Source organism: Equus asinus, chromosome 4, assembly GCF_041296235.1.
Source record: "Equus asinus isolate D_3611 breed Donkey chromosome 4, EquAss-T2T_v2, whole genome shotgun sequence".
NCBI classification, from domain to species: Eukaryota; Metazoa; Chordata; class Mammalia; order Perissodactyla; family Equidae; genus Equus; species Equus asinus.
This window is the reverse complement of record NC_091793.1, coordinates 109,861,107-109,877,717: the sequence shown is the minus strand read 5'-3', so window position 1 is coordinate 109,877,717 and position 16,611 is coordinate 109,861,107. Positions and strand designations below refer to the sequence as shown.

General features: G+C 40.1%; 1 protein-coding gene across 7 annotated transcripts in view; it reads right to left on the bottom strand.

The window, feature by feature from the left end:
* MYO3B (myosin IIIB) overlaps positions 1-16,611 on the bottom strand; it is a 414,167-nt gene that overhangs the window by 188,775 nt on the left and 208,781 nt on the right. For all 7 annotated transcript variants that reach the window (XM_044768737.2, XM_070508081.1, XM_070508082.1 and 4 more), the window contains 2 exons: positions 16,430-16,518; positions 14,563-14,692 (listed from right to left, as the gene is read on the bottom strand). In XM_044768737.2, coding sequence (XP_044624672.1) covers positions 14,563-14,692; positions 16,430-16,518 — 219 coding nt within the window. The remainder of the gene's footprint in view (positions 1-14,562; positions 14,693-16,429; positions 16,519-16,611) is intronic.

Sequence of the window (16,611 nt, the reverse complement as noted above, 5' to 3'; positions counted from 1 at the left end):
AAAAAAAAGTTTATTGAAGATGTTCCAATGTATCAGAACATTTTAGATGTTTAGATCCTTGCCTTCTAGAGATGGATCTCTTGGCAAATATCAATATCACAGATTCTTCTTTCAGTTATCCAAGAAAACTATGGCTCATTATCCCAAGGAGATAAGCAATTGACTGTGAACCATTTGCAGAATCAGTGTAGCACCATGGATGAGTAATAAACCTGAATGAAACAGACTTATGGTTTAAATGTTCCTAGAGAATGTCTCATCAAAGCCAAAGATATTCCTTAATGGAACACTGAAAGCTACCCATGAATCTAATTAACACTTTGTCCTGTGACTCCTCATTGGAGTCTAAACTCCATGAGGGCAGGCACCGAATCTATTCTATTTAGTATTCTATACCTAGTGCTTAGCACAATATGCCTACCACAGAGTAAGCACTCAATAAATATACGTGAATGAATGAGTCAATAAATATATTGTGTAGCATTAAAATTTATTTAACATGACATGCAACACCCTCCAGGAACAGGCCTCAGCTCATCTCACTTCCTTCCACTTACCCTGAACTTTTTGCTGGTCTCTGGCCATGCAATTCTCTCTTAATATTTCAGACTCTTTGCTCAAACTATTTGAGGCCTGCATTGCAGAGGTGAAGTGGTTAAGACTGTGAGTTCTGGGGTCAAACCACTTAGGTGTTGTCCTTAGCTCTGTCACTTACTTGTTAGGAGGGCTTGAACGAGTTCCTCGCCTTCTTAGTATCTGGGTTTCATCATCCAGAGGGCTGGATGAATGTTTACTGAGCTTTGGGAACAAAGGCTTCCTGTTAAATTTATAGTTAACAGAGTTTCAGTGCTGAGTGGAGATGCAGATGTTGCTGGTATAGGGGATTTGACTGGAGCCACGTGGAACCCTTAGAGGTCCTAGCTGGCCAAAGAATTTTAGTTTAAGTTAAATCACTTGACACAGCATAGTAACAATCTCTTGAGCATATATATAGAGATTTACAAAAATATTATTAATTAAGGGATCCAGTTAATCAGAGTTTTACAGAATATCCAATTTTCTATTTCCTAGAGCCTCATTAAATGTTGGGTTGGATAACTAGAAAATAAAGTAAATAAACTGAGGATTTAAGATTTCGGAGTTTATTTTATTCTTTCCTATTTATCTTCTTAAGGTATTATTTTAAAACACAGAAATCACAAACTCTCAATAGAAAGAAAGAGAAAAAGAGAGAATCTATAGTACTGTATAATATTATCTACTGTCTTTCAAAAAAATCATCAATGATAAGGAAATAAATGTAGAAAAATTCACTTATTTTGCCCTATATTTGTCACTCTGCTTCAGATCAGAAAAGAGTTAATAATACTTAAATACTAACATTTATTGAATGTTTACAATGTAGTAGATACTGTACTAAGTGTGTGAAATGAGTTATTTAATATGAAAACCCTGTGAGCTGTGTCCCCAATCCACAAAAAAAGGAAACTGAGGCAAAGAGTATTCAAGTCTCTCGTCCAAGGTCAGAAATCAGCAGTGCAGAGTACTGAGCAGAAATGCTGAGAGAGCCTATCAACTGGGATGGCCTGATTAAAGATTGTGTGGTCCTTTCAGCATTTTTGATCATATTCAAGATAGACCACTGAGTAACTGATGAGATTGCTGTCTGGCCAAACTGACTGAACCCAACTGATTTTAGATGATGTGTGGATTTCTTCGTCATCTACACACCAAACCAGGTTAACCACATGGTGATCCCACTGATTACCCAGAAACCACTATTGTGGCTAAGGCAAACCTAATAACCTGGAAAACAGTTGATTTGGTTTTTGTGTAACTTGAACTGCCCTCGTGAAATGCAAAGAATGGAACCACTCTACTAAATTCGAACCTTTATAAAATCTTAGCGGTCTTCTCTCCCACTTTCAACTCTCAAGTTCAGTTGAGTGGCATTTTATTCAGTTTCCTGATATCTCACATGTGCAAGCCAGTAAAGTTCACAATTGTCACTCCCCACAGCTGTGGTTTACAGCATCTCTTCACACACAACATGCTGGCACCAGAGCAAAATTATTAACATATGGACCAGACTGTCAGAAGCTGGTCTTGTGTTCTAAAGAGAAAAATACAGTTTCTATTAACATGACCCAAATTCCTAAAAGAAAATTTTAAGTTGTGATCCATCTCTAAGTAGGGAGATTATAATTATAATTATAATTATAATGGCTTTGTTTCTAATTCATTTGATTTGAAGCGCCTGGAGTTATCTTTTACTAAGGGGAGTGGGGGAAATGACCTGAAAGCCCCAATATAAAGAGATTGTATAGTGGGATGAATTAATAAACTGTAAATGGCCTTGAGACTTTTTCTCCAATATGAGCTACGAAATAAAAGCAAAGAACCTTTCATCTTAAATGGGAACATATTTCTTTCCCATGAATGAGTATGATGCTGTCTGAGAGAAGCAGAATTTATTTTTCTTGCATTTCTGACCATTCAAAAAATCAAAGTTGTCATATTTTCCATACTTGACATGATCATTAAATAAATAAAACTAAATGGCTCTAAATTGAACTGCCACTTAAAAACAAAATGTACATTCACTGTCACATTTAGGAGCCATGAAAGACTAAACTGTGTTGGGGAAAGACGATCTGATTTGCAAAAGATATTAACTATCCCAATATTAGAGTCATCATCAAACTCATCATTGAAGCTTATTTTAGTTTTTCTTTTTCAAGGACGTAGCAACAATAGGGTCCCTAGAGCTGGGAAATCATGAGGGACTATTGGAAATGAATTTAAGATCCACACTGAAAGGCTGCCCTGGAAACAAAGACTTGGGGGAAAAGTTCTCTGATCAGCACTGCCTCAGTGGGTCCCACCTGACTCTTGACTCTCAAGATGCTTTTCACAAAAAGCATCTTACTGGTTTCAGAAGCCCTAAACATAAGAGCAATCTCTTGGTATTTCTGCAGTAAAGATACCCACTAGATTTTCATAATCAGTTTTCCCCATACTTTTTGACCCTAGAACCCTCTTATTCACCTCATACCACTTCACATCCCACAAACCTAGTATTTCATGAAACACACTCTGGAAAACACTACTCTTGATACTGATAATATGGGACCTTTCTATCTCTGCAAAGAGAGTCAGAAGAACTTTTAAAAAGCTTGTGCTAGAACTCTGCAAATCCAGAACAGTGACTTCTCTCACACACTGGGTAAAAGTCTGAAGTCAAGTCTACATGCAATAAAATACTATTTTATGAAGAAACAAGAATTTATTTTCTTTAGGAGGACCAGCAAGAAGAGCTCTTTCACATTTCTGCACTTCTCTTTGAGAGCAGGAATGAGGCCCTTCTGTGGCCAGGGCAGTGATTCTCTATAGCCATGCTATTCAATATGGTGCCTCCTGAGCACATGAAATGTGGCCTAGTCCACATTAAGACATGCCATAAGTATAAAATATACACCAGATTTTGGAGACTTAGTACAAGAAAAAGTTAAAATAAGTAAAATGAGATAAAAATTATCTCATTAATAATTTTATAGTGATTATATGTTGAATAATATTTTTGATATATTGAGTAAAAATATATTATTAAAATTAATTTCACCTATACTATAGACAAAATGTTACCCAGCCCCTCAAATTCATATGTTAAATCCTAACCCCCAATGTAATGGTATTTGGTGGTGGGGCCTTTGGGAGGTGATTTGGAGCCCTCACTAACGGGATCAGTGCCCTTACAAAACAGGCACCGGAGAGCTCCCTTGTCCTTTCCACCATGTGAAGACAGTGAAAAGATGACCATCTGTGAAATAGGAACTGGGCTCTCACCAGACACCAAATCTGCCAGTGCCTTGAGCTTGGACTTTCCAGCCTCCAGAACTGTGAGAAATAAATTTCTGTTGTTTACAAGCCACTCAGTCTGTGGTATTTTGTTATAGCAGTCTGAATGGACTAAGACAGCCTGCTTCTTTTTGTTTTTTTAAATGTCGCTAATAGAACATTTTGCATCACACTGGACAGCATGGTTCTATAGACCAATGGACAAAAGAGAGCCCAGCGAAGCCTTTCAAATCACAGCACTCTAGACCAAAGGTTTGGGCTAGAGATTATTAGGGGTTGGTCTGTTTGACCTTAAGGTTCCTTCTAACCCAGGGGCTCTTCTCCATGCAAATCCCTCACTTAGAAGATTGGAAACTGGTTCAGAGAATTGAATTAAACTTGCCAGTTGCAAAGTACCAATCCAGGTCCATCTCAGCCTGTCTCCTGAATTACAGTCCAGGGCTCTTTATTCCACTGCAGCTGATGGAGTAGAAGAAATTGCAGGTAGAACTTTAAAAAGGAAAGAAAAATATAAGCTGCTTACATTTGAACAAGAAGAAAACAGCACTTGGAGAATAAAAATTCAAAACCTAAGGTATTCAGGGATAGGAAAAAAAAACAAATAAGAATTTCAAGAGATGTTCCCTTACCCCAACAACCACATCACACACACACATTTTGTCCTCAACAAGCCTAACAAAGAAAATCAAAGATTCTTCTAGACAAGGGCTGAAAAACATTCACAAAGGGAGAGGCAGGAAGGTAGGAAGTTTCTCCTGGGGCTGTGCAGCTGTTGTCAGGACCCTCAACCCCCTCCTCTAGCCTGTCAAAGGGCAGAAGAGGATGCCATCCCTCAGGGAACCTCAAAGAGGCAGAGAGGCCTCTCAACTGGTCCTCCTGACCGGCTGTGGCAGTAATGCAAGACAGCATGGCCACACATGCACCCGGAGCCCCCAGGGTGGCCACATTTGCGAGCAAGTGCGTGGATCTTGTGCTTCCTGGCACAGTCTGTACTTTAATCATATGTGTGCTATTTGCTTCTGGGAGAGCCCCAACCCTGCCCACTACACCCCAGGAAGGGGTCTGACAATCAATTTCAGATGACACATGTAACTGCAATTACATCTGTGCTTCTCTGGCACCTGAGTCCTAATAGGGCTTCACCGTTGTTCCTCTAGATTCAGAATATTGAGTTCTAAACGGAGCTTCTTCTCTCTGAATTTCACAACTTGTTAAAATAATCTCAGACCCTGACGGGCTTCCACTTAGCACCGTAAATCATAGGATGATCCACATTTCTGATGTGCTTCAAGTGCTTTCAGGACTGCCAGGAAATTCCCTTCACAGATCGCACTCTCTGCCTGGACAGACTCTACTGAACACCTATGTGCCAGTACCTAGGTCTCTAGGAGCTGGAAAGAAAAGCCAACTAAATGGACAAAATCATATCCTCATGGAACTTACAATCTAATGGTGCCACCCAACCAGACCGAAAACTTCCTGGAGGAGGTGATGCTAGGGCTGAGTTCCGGAGGGAAAAAAATGGATTAAAAGGCAAAGGAGGGGCCGGCCCAGTGGTGCAGTGGTTAAGTGCGCACGTTCCACTTCGGCGGCCCAGGGTTCGCCCCTTTGGATCCCGGGTGTAGACATGGCACTGCTTGGCAAGCCATGCTGTGGAAGGCGTCCCACATATAAAGTAGAGGAAGATGGGCACGGATGTTGGCTCAGGGCCAGTCTTCCTCAGCAAAAAGAGGAGGATTGATGCAGATGTCAGCTCAGGGCTGATCTTCCTCAAAAAAAAAAAAGGCAGAGGAGAGGAGAGGCAGGGATGGAGGATGTGGTGATGAGGGTAGGGGACAGTAGTAACTCCAGAAAGCAGAATTAGCATGGATAATGGAATGGAGCTGTAAAGTATTACAAACAGTCCTAACTGGATGTTCTGTATATAAATGAAAAATAAGACATGGTCCCTGTTCTCATGGAGTTTACAATCTTGTCAGGTAGACAAGATGGTTGCATGAGACAGAACTGCACAGCTGGGTAGAAAAAAGTACTCAACTGCACAGCTCTGATTGTTGGAGATGAGGAACCCATGTAATTAACATTTCCTATTTCCATTATTCATGAGTGAAGTCATTTGCCCTATTCCGGAGACAAGACTCTGTTTCTCCCCTACTCCAGGCAGTGCTGAGGGGAATCACCAGCTAGTGATGGAAACTGCCAGCTTCCCAGGGTCACAATTGCAGAAAAGTTTGTAGTTCTTTGCTTGTGCATGAAATCAGCATATTGAGGTATCTTAGTTCATGGGGGATAAGCAAGAATCAGTTCCACTTTTTCCTGTAACATCCCCTACTCATGCTGATCTATCTTTCAGTGAGGGTGGCAGCTCCCTTAACCATATTTTCACCCCATTTCATAGATTTTCAGATAATTTTGTTATTAAAGATTGCGTTGGTTTTAAAGGTTCATTCGTATTTATTTTTAACCTTCAATATCATGTCAATTCAAAGCTCTTTTTTCCCTTCTCCCTTTCCCTCCAGGCTGAATTAATGACTTCCATGGCTTGGCGGAGTCTTCTTTTACATACCTCCTCTCTAGGCTAGCTCCTCTGGTGTAGGAGGAAGGAAGAAGGAAAGGAGACAGGGCAGAGCCCTCTTTTCCTCATTGGGTAAGGCGGCAAACTCTCTTTGGCTGGTAACAATGGTCTCTGGGCTTTATGGGGAAAGGTGATAGCCCACATATGCCCTGTAGGTAAGGGGACTCATATTGAGAAGCTCCCTCAGCTCTTAGTGATCTGTTATAGACTCAGTAGTACCTGCTAAAAATTAACATGTTTAAGTTCTAACCCCCAGTACCTCAGAATGTGACTGAATTTGGAGATATGACCCTTAAAAGGTGATTATGGTCAAATGAGGTCATATGAGTTGGCCCTAATCCAATATGACTGGTGTCCCTATAAGAAGAGGTGATCAGGATACAGATAATATACACACAGACCAAAGGGCAACCATGTGAGGAAACTGAGAAGGTAGCCATCTGGAAGCCAAGGAGAGAGGCCTCAGAAGAAATCAAACCTGCTAATACCTTGATCTTGGATGACTAGCCTCCAGAAGTGTGAGAAAATAAATTTCTCTTGTTTAAGCCACTTGTTATGGCAGCCCTAGCAAACTAATACAGAGCCTTAGATTGGGAATCAAGACTTGGAATTTAGCTTTAGTTTATACACTGCAAGCGTTACTGAGTTATTTAACAAATATTTATTGAGGACTTACTATGCACTGGGCACTGCTCTGGGTCCCAGAAATACTGTCATAAGTAAACAGGAACAATTAGGGCTCTGCTCTCAAGGAGCTTACAGGCTAGCATGTGAGGTAGGGGGAGGGGAGAAGGAATGGAGATAGACAGGATAATGTCAGCTCCTGATGGAGCGAGTTAAACAGGGTGATGTAATCAGTGAGTGGTGAAGTGTGGGGCTACTTTCTATTGGGGGGACAGAGAAGGACTCTCTTTGGAGGTGACATTTAAACTGGATTCTGGATCACAAGATGGAGATAGCCCTGTAAAGATATGGAGAAAGAATGCTTCAGGCAGAGTGAGCAGCTGGTGCAGAGTCAGAAAAAGGCTTGGAATATCTGAGGAACAGAATAAAGACAGAAAGTGAAGGGTAAAGTTTAAGAAGATGGGGACAGAGGCAGTCAGGGACAGGTCATGCAAGACTTTGTAGAAAAAGAAAGGAGTTTAGATTTTATTCTAGGTGTGATGAATGGCCATTGGAGGCTTTAAGCAGGGGTGTGACATGATCGGATTTACATTTTTACAACGACTGCAGTTTAGGTGTTAGGCTGTGTGAGGAAAGAGTAGAAACAGTCTACTTAGGATGTCAGGTGAGAGATGCTGTAGATGCATCACCCTGCTCTCTGCCTTCATCTTCACATGGCGTTCTCACTGTCTGTGTCTTTGTGTCCAAATTTCCCTCTTTTATAAGCACACCAGTCGTACTGGATTACTTGATGACTTCATTTTACCTTGATTACCTCTGTAAAGAAATATTTCCAAATAAGGTCACATTCTGAGAAACTGGAGGTTAGGACTTCAACGTATCTTTTTTGGGGGGGGACACAATTCAACACATAAGAAGGAGTCAAAAAGATGGAAGATGCTATGTTGATATGAATGATCACATTAAGAGGAATAAACAGATGTTGCAGAAGAGAGGAGGAATAATTGCAGGATCAAAGACCTCATGAAGGTGGGAGGGGAAGGAATGAAGGAGATAAGTGGAGAGCTGGCCTTTCCTAAGAGGAGGAATAGTATAGTAATTTAGATTAGAAGGAAGACAGAAAATGGGAACAGATGCAGGTGGATGGGTAGATTTGGTTCATCCATCTATTTATTTATTCAGGAAATATATATTGAGTGCCTACTATATGCCAGGTATTATTGAAGGCTTTGAGGATACAGGAATAGACAAACCACAAAAATCCCTGATGTCTTGGAACTTACATTATAGTCGAGGGAGACAGACAATAAACAAAAATATAAGTAAAGAGTACACAGAATGTAAGGTCATGATAAGTACTAAGGAGAAAAATAAAACAGGAAATGGGAATATCAAATATTGAGTAGGTTGAAATTTTAACTAGAATAGCCAGGAAAAGTAGATTTTGAGAAAAGACCTGAAGAAAGTGAAGAAGCTAGCCATGGGTATGTCTTGGGGAAAAATGTTCCAGATAGAGGGAATAGTAAGTGCAAGGACACCTACATAAAACCTATAGCTAACATCATACTTAATGGTGAAAGACTAAATGCTTTTCCCCCAAGAGCAGGAACAAAGCAAGAATGTCTCCTCTCACCACTTCTATTCAACATTATACTGGAAGTCCGAGCCAGTGCAATAAGGTAAGAAAAAGAAATAAATGGCATAAGATTGGAAAGAAAAACAAAAGGATTATTTACAGATGACATGCCTGTCTATGTAGAAAATCCCTAAAAATCTACAAAAACTAAAACAACCCAAAATTCCTAGAATTAACAAGTGAGTTTAGCAATGTTGTGAGAGACAAGGTCAATTCACAAAAATCAATAGTATTTCTATATACTAGCATTGAATAATTGAAAACCAACATAAAAAAATTTATATTAGTTCCAAAAATTGAAACACTTAGGTTTAAATCCAACACAACATGTACAGGCTCTGTATGCTAAAATCAAAATACTGATTAAAGAAATAGAAGAAGATCCAAATAAACAGGCATACTGTGTTAGTGGTTTGAAAGATTCAACATAGTAAAGATATCAATTCTTCCCAAACTGATCTATAGATATCATGCAATTCCAATCAAAATCCCAGCAGGATTTTTTATAGATATAGACAAGCTGCTTTTAAAATTTATATGGAAAGGCAAAGGAACTGAAATAGCCACAACAATTGTGAAAAAGAAGAATTAAGTTGGGGGAATCACACTACTTGATTTTAAAACTTACTATAAAGCTACAATAGTCAAGGCAGTGTGGTATTGGGGAAGAGTTAAATACACAGATCAATGAAACAGACCAATACAAATATCACCAATTGATTTTTGAAAAATGCTAAAGCAATTCAATGGAGAAGGGACAGTCTTTTTAATAAATGATTTAGGAACAACTGGACATACTCATGAAAAAAAACTGAACCTCACATCTTACACAAAAATTAACTCAAAATGGATGCTAGATCTGAATGTAGAATGTAAAAGTATTTACTGACTATCTATTCACACAGCTCCACAGACTCTTTGGGTGCATGCTGGTTCTCCCTAGTCAGTCTTCAACACCCTTGCTCAAGTTTTCCTTTCTCACTCTGAAGCTGTTCTCCAGGAGCCCACCCTGACCACCCACAGTGTTTCAGATCGGCATCAGGAGCCCACCCTCAGCTCAGCAGCCTGCCATCATTTATCCATCTTGTCCCCTGCCCCGTTTGCCCAGGGTCCTTTCGTCAAGTCCTATTCACTTAATCATCCCACTTCCACCTCCCTCTCCTTTCCAGTGCTGTAGACACTGGCTTAGAACTGGCCCCATTACTCCCAGACTGCTCAATTTTCTCTAGTCTCGTATTTAAAAAAAAAAAATTCTCGACCAAGAGGACTTGCTTAGTTAAAAGAAGTCTTCCCCTATGTTGGCCCATGATCTGTCCATGACTTTTCCTTCTATTTTTACTGGTATAGACATAGTGCTTATATTGCTGCCAATTATTGATTTACATGCCTGTTCAGAATTTACATTTCTTGTGCATCCTTTTTATTTTTACAAGTTGGCACTATCTGTCCTTGACTATTCTGGCTGGATTTTCTTTTATTCCGTCTAGAAAGCATCTATGCATAGCACTATATCTAGACAGATGCTGAATATAGAATTATCTATTGACTGAAATATACTCTCAAAGTACATAGAAAGAAGCAGGCCTGTGTGTGAGGAAGAACTCACTCCCCAGGGCTCCCTGATGGGGTTGGCTCGTTAGACCCTCCATTTTAGGAGGAACTGAGCACTGTCCCTGTCTGTGACCCTGGAACTTTGTCACTTAGAGGCAGTTCATGCTACCAGACCCATTTGCTGAACTGCCAGGATGGAGAGGCAGCCTTAAGTAGAAAATGAAAACTCTTGAGAGATGGTTACCTAAAGGTATCCTCTTAAGAGCTTAATGCTGAACTCGAGAGGTCCAGAATCAGGAACAGACAATTAACAGCAAATATTTTAGCAGTGAAGGCATTATAGTGCTTTTCAGATATAATGTGGGGGCTCCTCTTGGCCCCCTCCCCATCCAAATAAAAAGAGGAGCCAGTGGAAGTCAAGATAGAGAGACTTGACTGTTGGTTTTCACTCCACTTCAAATTCCAAGGGAGAGACCTGAGACTTCTCGGACAGAAGGCAACAATGGAGACAAAACTCAGTTCTAGATTCTGAAGCAAATCCAGACTTAGGGGCTCAGAGAACGTTCTCTCTGGTGCTACTCTTGTTTTTTCTAGTTTCTCCCAAGTTCCTAACTCCTTTAAAACCCCAAACTACTATTTGGAAATCAGAATTCATATTTAAAGACAGAAACGGATTTTTCAAGTTTCTTTTGAAACCTCCTCTTCTCTTTCCTCCCCTGAGTCTTTTGAACTTTTCTCTAGTTTACTGGTAGCAAGTAGAACATTCCCCAAACAGGAAAACATGCAATGAAACCTTGTTGTAACGTCCATCCTTTTAATATTTTTCTACCTAGATCATTCAGTTTGACAAGTCCCAGCTGAAGGGTTAGAATGTAGTGTTGCTGCCACATCAAATTTTCACACAAAAAATCTTCAGAGAACTTATCAACAGGCAGGATTACAAAGAAAAGAAAAGAGATGTCTAAAGTGGCCCATCTACAGGCAAAGGAGTGGTACCATAAGCATGAAAGGGGAACAGAGAGAATGTGCATTGACTGCGGCTGCCTCTGTTTACCCGATTGTCACTGACTATCTTGGAATGAGTGTGTGCCCCTCAGGCCTAGGCATCTCCACCACCAGATCCAGCTGTGTACCAGCAGAAGGTAAGGGGGCTGCAGAAACCTGGGAGGAACCCTATCACCTGATGACCCTGGGCCTCATGATTCCACTCCCTAGGTTTTTTAACATTTTCAGTATTTTGGGATGTACAACATGAACAGGAAGGTGGGTACAAGAAACAAGAAAACATCAACTGGATTACTCTAATTTTATATTATGGTTTTATACAAACACACATACAGGTTAATTCTCTCAACCCTGCTGAGAGATTAAACCAAGGGCCAATAGTTCTGTTTGTTATCTGCTAGTGAAGGGATTGTTACCTGCCCAGCAGCCCAGAGAGGAGGCTGACTTAAAAGGACAGGAATGTCAGCTGGAAGCTCTCTGACGCCTGCGTTTGAAAGCAAAGGACAGCAGCAGTCTAGCTACAAGGAAACTTCAACTTAATGGACAGAAAATCTTAGATAAAGAAATTAAAGTTTTTCTTTGCATTTTAAGACATCTCTCTTTTTTGGAAAATAAAAGTATTATTGTGAAATAGAATGCACGTACAGAAATGTGTACAAAACATGAATGTAGAGCATAATAAATATTATAAAGCAAACATCCATGTACCACCACCAAGACCAGAAGCCAGAGCACTGCCAACATCCCATAGGGGTCTCTCTTCTCAAAAGTGAGGAGTCCAACACTGGACTTCTTTTTTAAATTTGGGGCTAACAGCCTCGTAGACTTACCAACTTTGACCTTTTTCTTTCCTCCCTGTAGTTCATCCTCCAAAAGAGGTTTGTAAAGTAATTGCTCACAATATCTATGCTCACTGAACTAGTGCTCGATTTAATTTTAATAAAACAATTATTTAAGGATTTGATGCAGGACAAAATAAAAATAAAAATGACAGAAAAAAAAAAAAGGGTTTCTCACGCACTGAAAATATCAGCATATCCTTTTCCAAAATGCTAGGATGTGTGAGACGTTGCTTCCAGCCAGAATGCTGAGATGCACAGGCACATCTCCCTTTGTCAGGGGCACATGCCTGAAACAAGTATTTGCAGTTTCAGCAAAAACAGCACCACCTACTTCTATTCAGTAAGGTTTTCCCACCTTCAAAGGCTGTAACAAAATAAAACCTAAAATATAGAATGTGAAGTTTTTAAAATTTAGAAGCTTAATTAATATTCTGCACTTCAGCATAGGATGTACAATCTCTTTAGAATTGAGGTTTGAGGGCAAATATTGTCATAAGGAGATAAATTAGCGCCAATTCTAGACAGAAAGTGAAAGTAAAAGGAAGTTCCACTTGCTTTAGGGCAAAGGCATATTATCCTTATCTTTATATCCCCTCTGCTGCGTAACCAGTGCCTTATTATTAGAAGCTATTTATAGATGTTTATTGATTAAAGGCATTTTTACATGAATAATTTCAGAAAAAGAAAATAGAATCATGCTTATTAGTTTTGATGTGTGTTCGTGGCTTCTTAATTATACTCAAAATGTGGAGAAAATTAAGCTTAGGATTTCAAAAACTATTATTCATAGTAGACTCAGGAATGCAAGGAAGCTGTGAGAAAAACACATTTTTTTCTAGTCTTATTTTTCACTTTTGTTTCCTCCAGGTAGTGTGGAGCCCAGTTTCAGGGCAAGATTCAGAAAGAGTTACAAGACAGGAGAAAACTCAAAAAAAAAAAAAAAAAAGAAGCGAGGCTGTCTCTTTGTTCCCGTTCCTCCCTTGATTAGGCGATCAAGGGCAAACAGAAGGCTGGCTGCAGAGCCTGACTTCTTGCACAGTGCCACCTAGTGGCCCAGGATCTGAAATGGTTTTTATTTTGCCAAAGGTTGAAAAATTGGAAATTCCAAAGTTGTGAACAGATTTGATAAGTCGTTACTCATATCTATGGGAGAGTGTAAATACCAGCTGACAAGCCATTTGGATAGATTTCATTTCAAAGAGTGTGTCTCCTATCAATAATGGCCATGTCTTCACTTCTACACACAAGTCGCCTGACTAGTCTACACCTGAGTGGTGAGGCAGCATCCTCTCTGCCCACACCTGCCCACGCTTTCCCAGGAGTCGATAATAAATCAAATCTTGGCTGTGCCCAAAGGAAGTCTGGAAAGGAAACTGGAGGTCAGCCTTCTGATGGGCAACCTACTATTTTTGTTTAAAGGAGCATGTTTAAAGAAAGTTAAGAACCTGGTCTTAACTTGCCTTCCAAGTTAAAATGAAGCTAAGGTTGTAGATTGTGGCTTTTTTCTTGGCCAAGCTTTTCATTCCTCTGCATGTTGCTAAAAATCAGACCTGGCAGGCACTCTCTTTTAGCATGCAAAGGCCCCATGCTAGACATCGGCGCCAATAATTTCAAGAGGGACGTGGGAAGAAAGAAAAGGAAATTACGAACAATGATAAAGAGGTTTCCCGCCTCCTTTCTTAAAAGCATACCCACAGCTGTTTCCAGACATTGCTCAAAAACATAAAGCCCTTGAGAGGAAATCTGTGAGAAGACCAAGTTGTCTGCCTGGCCAAAGGCAGCAGAATCTCAGGTAATTCAAGAGTTGACTCAATTAGAACCTATCTGGCAAAACAGCAAAGATCAGGAAGTTCCATTTTTTGGCTGTAGTTTCCGGCTTCCTGGAATGAAAACTGACTCAGCAACTAAAGAGAAGTTGAATTTAAGTAGGCCAAGGCCATGTATGTAGGCCAATGATGGACCTGTTCCAAGTTGGTTAGGAGAGTGGCAGGGTAGGTCAACAAGTGGGTGGGAAAGTTGGACCAGGTGACTTCAAGATTGGATGACCTTTGATTCACTACACTCCCTTCACTTGGAATCATACATGAATAGAAATAATCTTCCCAATAGTTCTAGGTAAACTGAGACCACCCTAGAGTGTTTAGCATGAATTGATAACACATGGTTTTATAAATGAAAGAATGAAAAGAGGCAGACAGAGAAAATGAGAAGTCTAAGAGCTGATGTTATGCAAAGTGTGTATGCGCATGTGTTTATACACGTGTGTGTGTGTATACTCTGGTGCTGTGCAATTAAATTGCAAAAGAAACAATCACTTTCCTTTTCTTGAACTTAGTCAGATAGATCTCTACTCCTGCTTAAAATTCAAAATGTTAGCAATGCAGCCCTGGTAATACTGAGACACTAACCAGAAAACCCCAGCAAGGCATGTAGAAGCATGAGGCCCAGGGCTGTCAGGGGGTTCCAAGTACCTGTTTTGGTCAAAGGGATTGAGAAGAGTTGCTGAAGCAACTTGTTTTTCGACGTTCTCAGGACTACAACCACATCGGCAGGGAGAGTGTCTCTGTTTTTCTCAAGAACCCCAGAAGCATCATATAATACCTGCAACACGAATATCAAATCGCAAGTTAGCCAATACTGTCCATTGTTGGTGGCACTGGCAGGTTGTCTGAGGTCAGTCATTAATCGACCTCCATATAGAATTCATCTTGACACAGCCATGCTTTTAAATCCAGACCACCAGATAAGGGGAAAAAATTGTAACTTTTGACAGGCCAGTTTATTTTAACTTCTTGTTCAGTTGAAGAAAAGAGTCATAGCAAAGCTATATCACATCAGAATAATTATGGAAATATACTGGACTCTCACTGTATGTGAAGCATCCATCCTATAAGGTAAATACTATTATCATCTCCATGTTACTGCTGCGTAAACAGACCTTAGAGAAAGGCTGAGTCCCTTGGTCACACATTTCACAAGTGGTAGGCATACATCAAAACCCAGGCAGTTTGGCTCCATGCTCATAACCACTGTACTCTCACTGCTTCCCAAGGTACTCATGGGACCTGAGTGAGTATTCAGAGATGCTGAGCGAGAAGTTCTCAGAACAGAGGGGTCAGAGAAATTTTAAGGAACACTCCAGAGAAATAAGATTAAGTGGCAAATGAATTCAGTAAAAGACACAGAGCCCAGAAAGAAAAGGATCCTTTTTTCCATTAAAATCAAGAAAGGGGAAGAGGGAGAAAGAAGGAAGAAGAAGGGTGAGTAGGAAATAGGTATAAAAGGACAGAGAGATGGAAAGAGAGGTGAGAGGAAGAGGACCACAGGAATGGGAGGCAGAAGAGAAGAATGGGGGCAGGGATCAGGGAGATTCGATCCAGTTGAGATGTAGAGGAGATTACTATGCAGTCAGACATCAATGCTAAGGCAAATGAAGTATTTAAGGGTAAAAACTGGACTGCAACTTCTACCAAAGATCCAAAATAGATACCAGATACTATGTGGAGACAAAACCAATCCCCTTTTACTTGTATTAAAACTGCCTTTTAACCAACCTCCAGTCAAGCAAAATTAATTTCAATGTCATAATATGAACGTGAAAAATAATTCTGATAAGTCTTAAATCAACAAAATAATCCAAAATGCCTTTTATTGAACTCCCATCCATTTTCTGGACCGAGGACTTTAGCAGACCCCGCCGGAACCAACTAGCCATAATTCAAATGGCACCTTTGACAGTTACTCAAGCAATGAGTTGTTGGCTACAGAACTAGAGAATTTCCTGAACCAGTCATTAATCTGCTTCAGGAACTTGAAATTGAGACTGAGGCATAATATATGAAAAGTGGAAATTTCAGTTAATGTTGTAAAAGCTTAACATCTGCATAATGAAGTGAAATTTTTTTCCCTTTTCATCTAGACATTTTTGGTGCCCTGTAGACATATACTTAAAGTGCTAAAAATTAAGCCCCACTGTGATATTAACCCTTCTCCATTACCTACACATTTCCAAATGACTTTCAAATGTGAACATTCACTGCTAAACACTGCAAACGCTATAATATGTTTTCTCTCTGGAGAGCTGTCACATCTAGGCCAAATCTCAGGTGAGAAGCAGATGGCAGCTCTGCGGGCCACCCCAGTGAGAAATTGCTTCTTTGCCAGGGGCAACTTTCTGTGAACAGCACCACTGAGAAAGTTTGGGAATTATGATTAGGTGTTCAAGAAGAATTAAAAGGAGAAAGAAATCTGCAAGCAATTTCGTCAGCAGCACAGACAGGGTAATATGGACACTTACCTCCTGTCAAATTCAGGTTTAATAACTTACGCTTGCCTCACCTTTCCAGCATAGTGATGAATGCCAAAGCACAGCTCCACTCCTTTGGGCCTCCAAAAGTATTTGCATCGTAGATTATCTTCAAATTTATCTGTGTGGATTTTCATGTTTAAAAGTTACAATGTGAATTGTTTGCCCCTTTAAACAAAAATGTGCTCCTCTAGCCATGAGTGACCCCAAATAA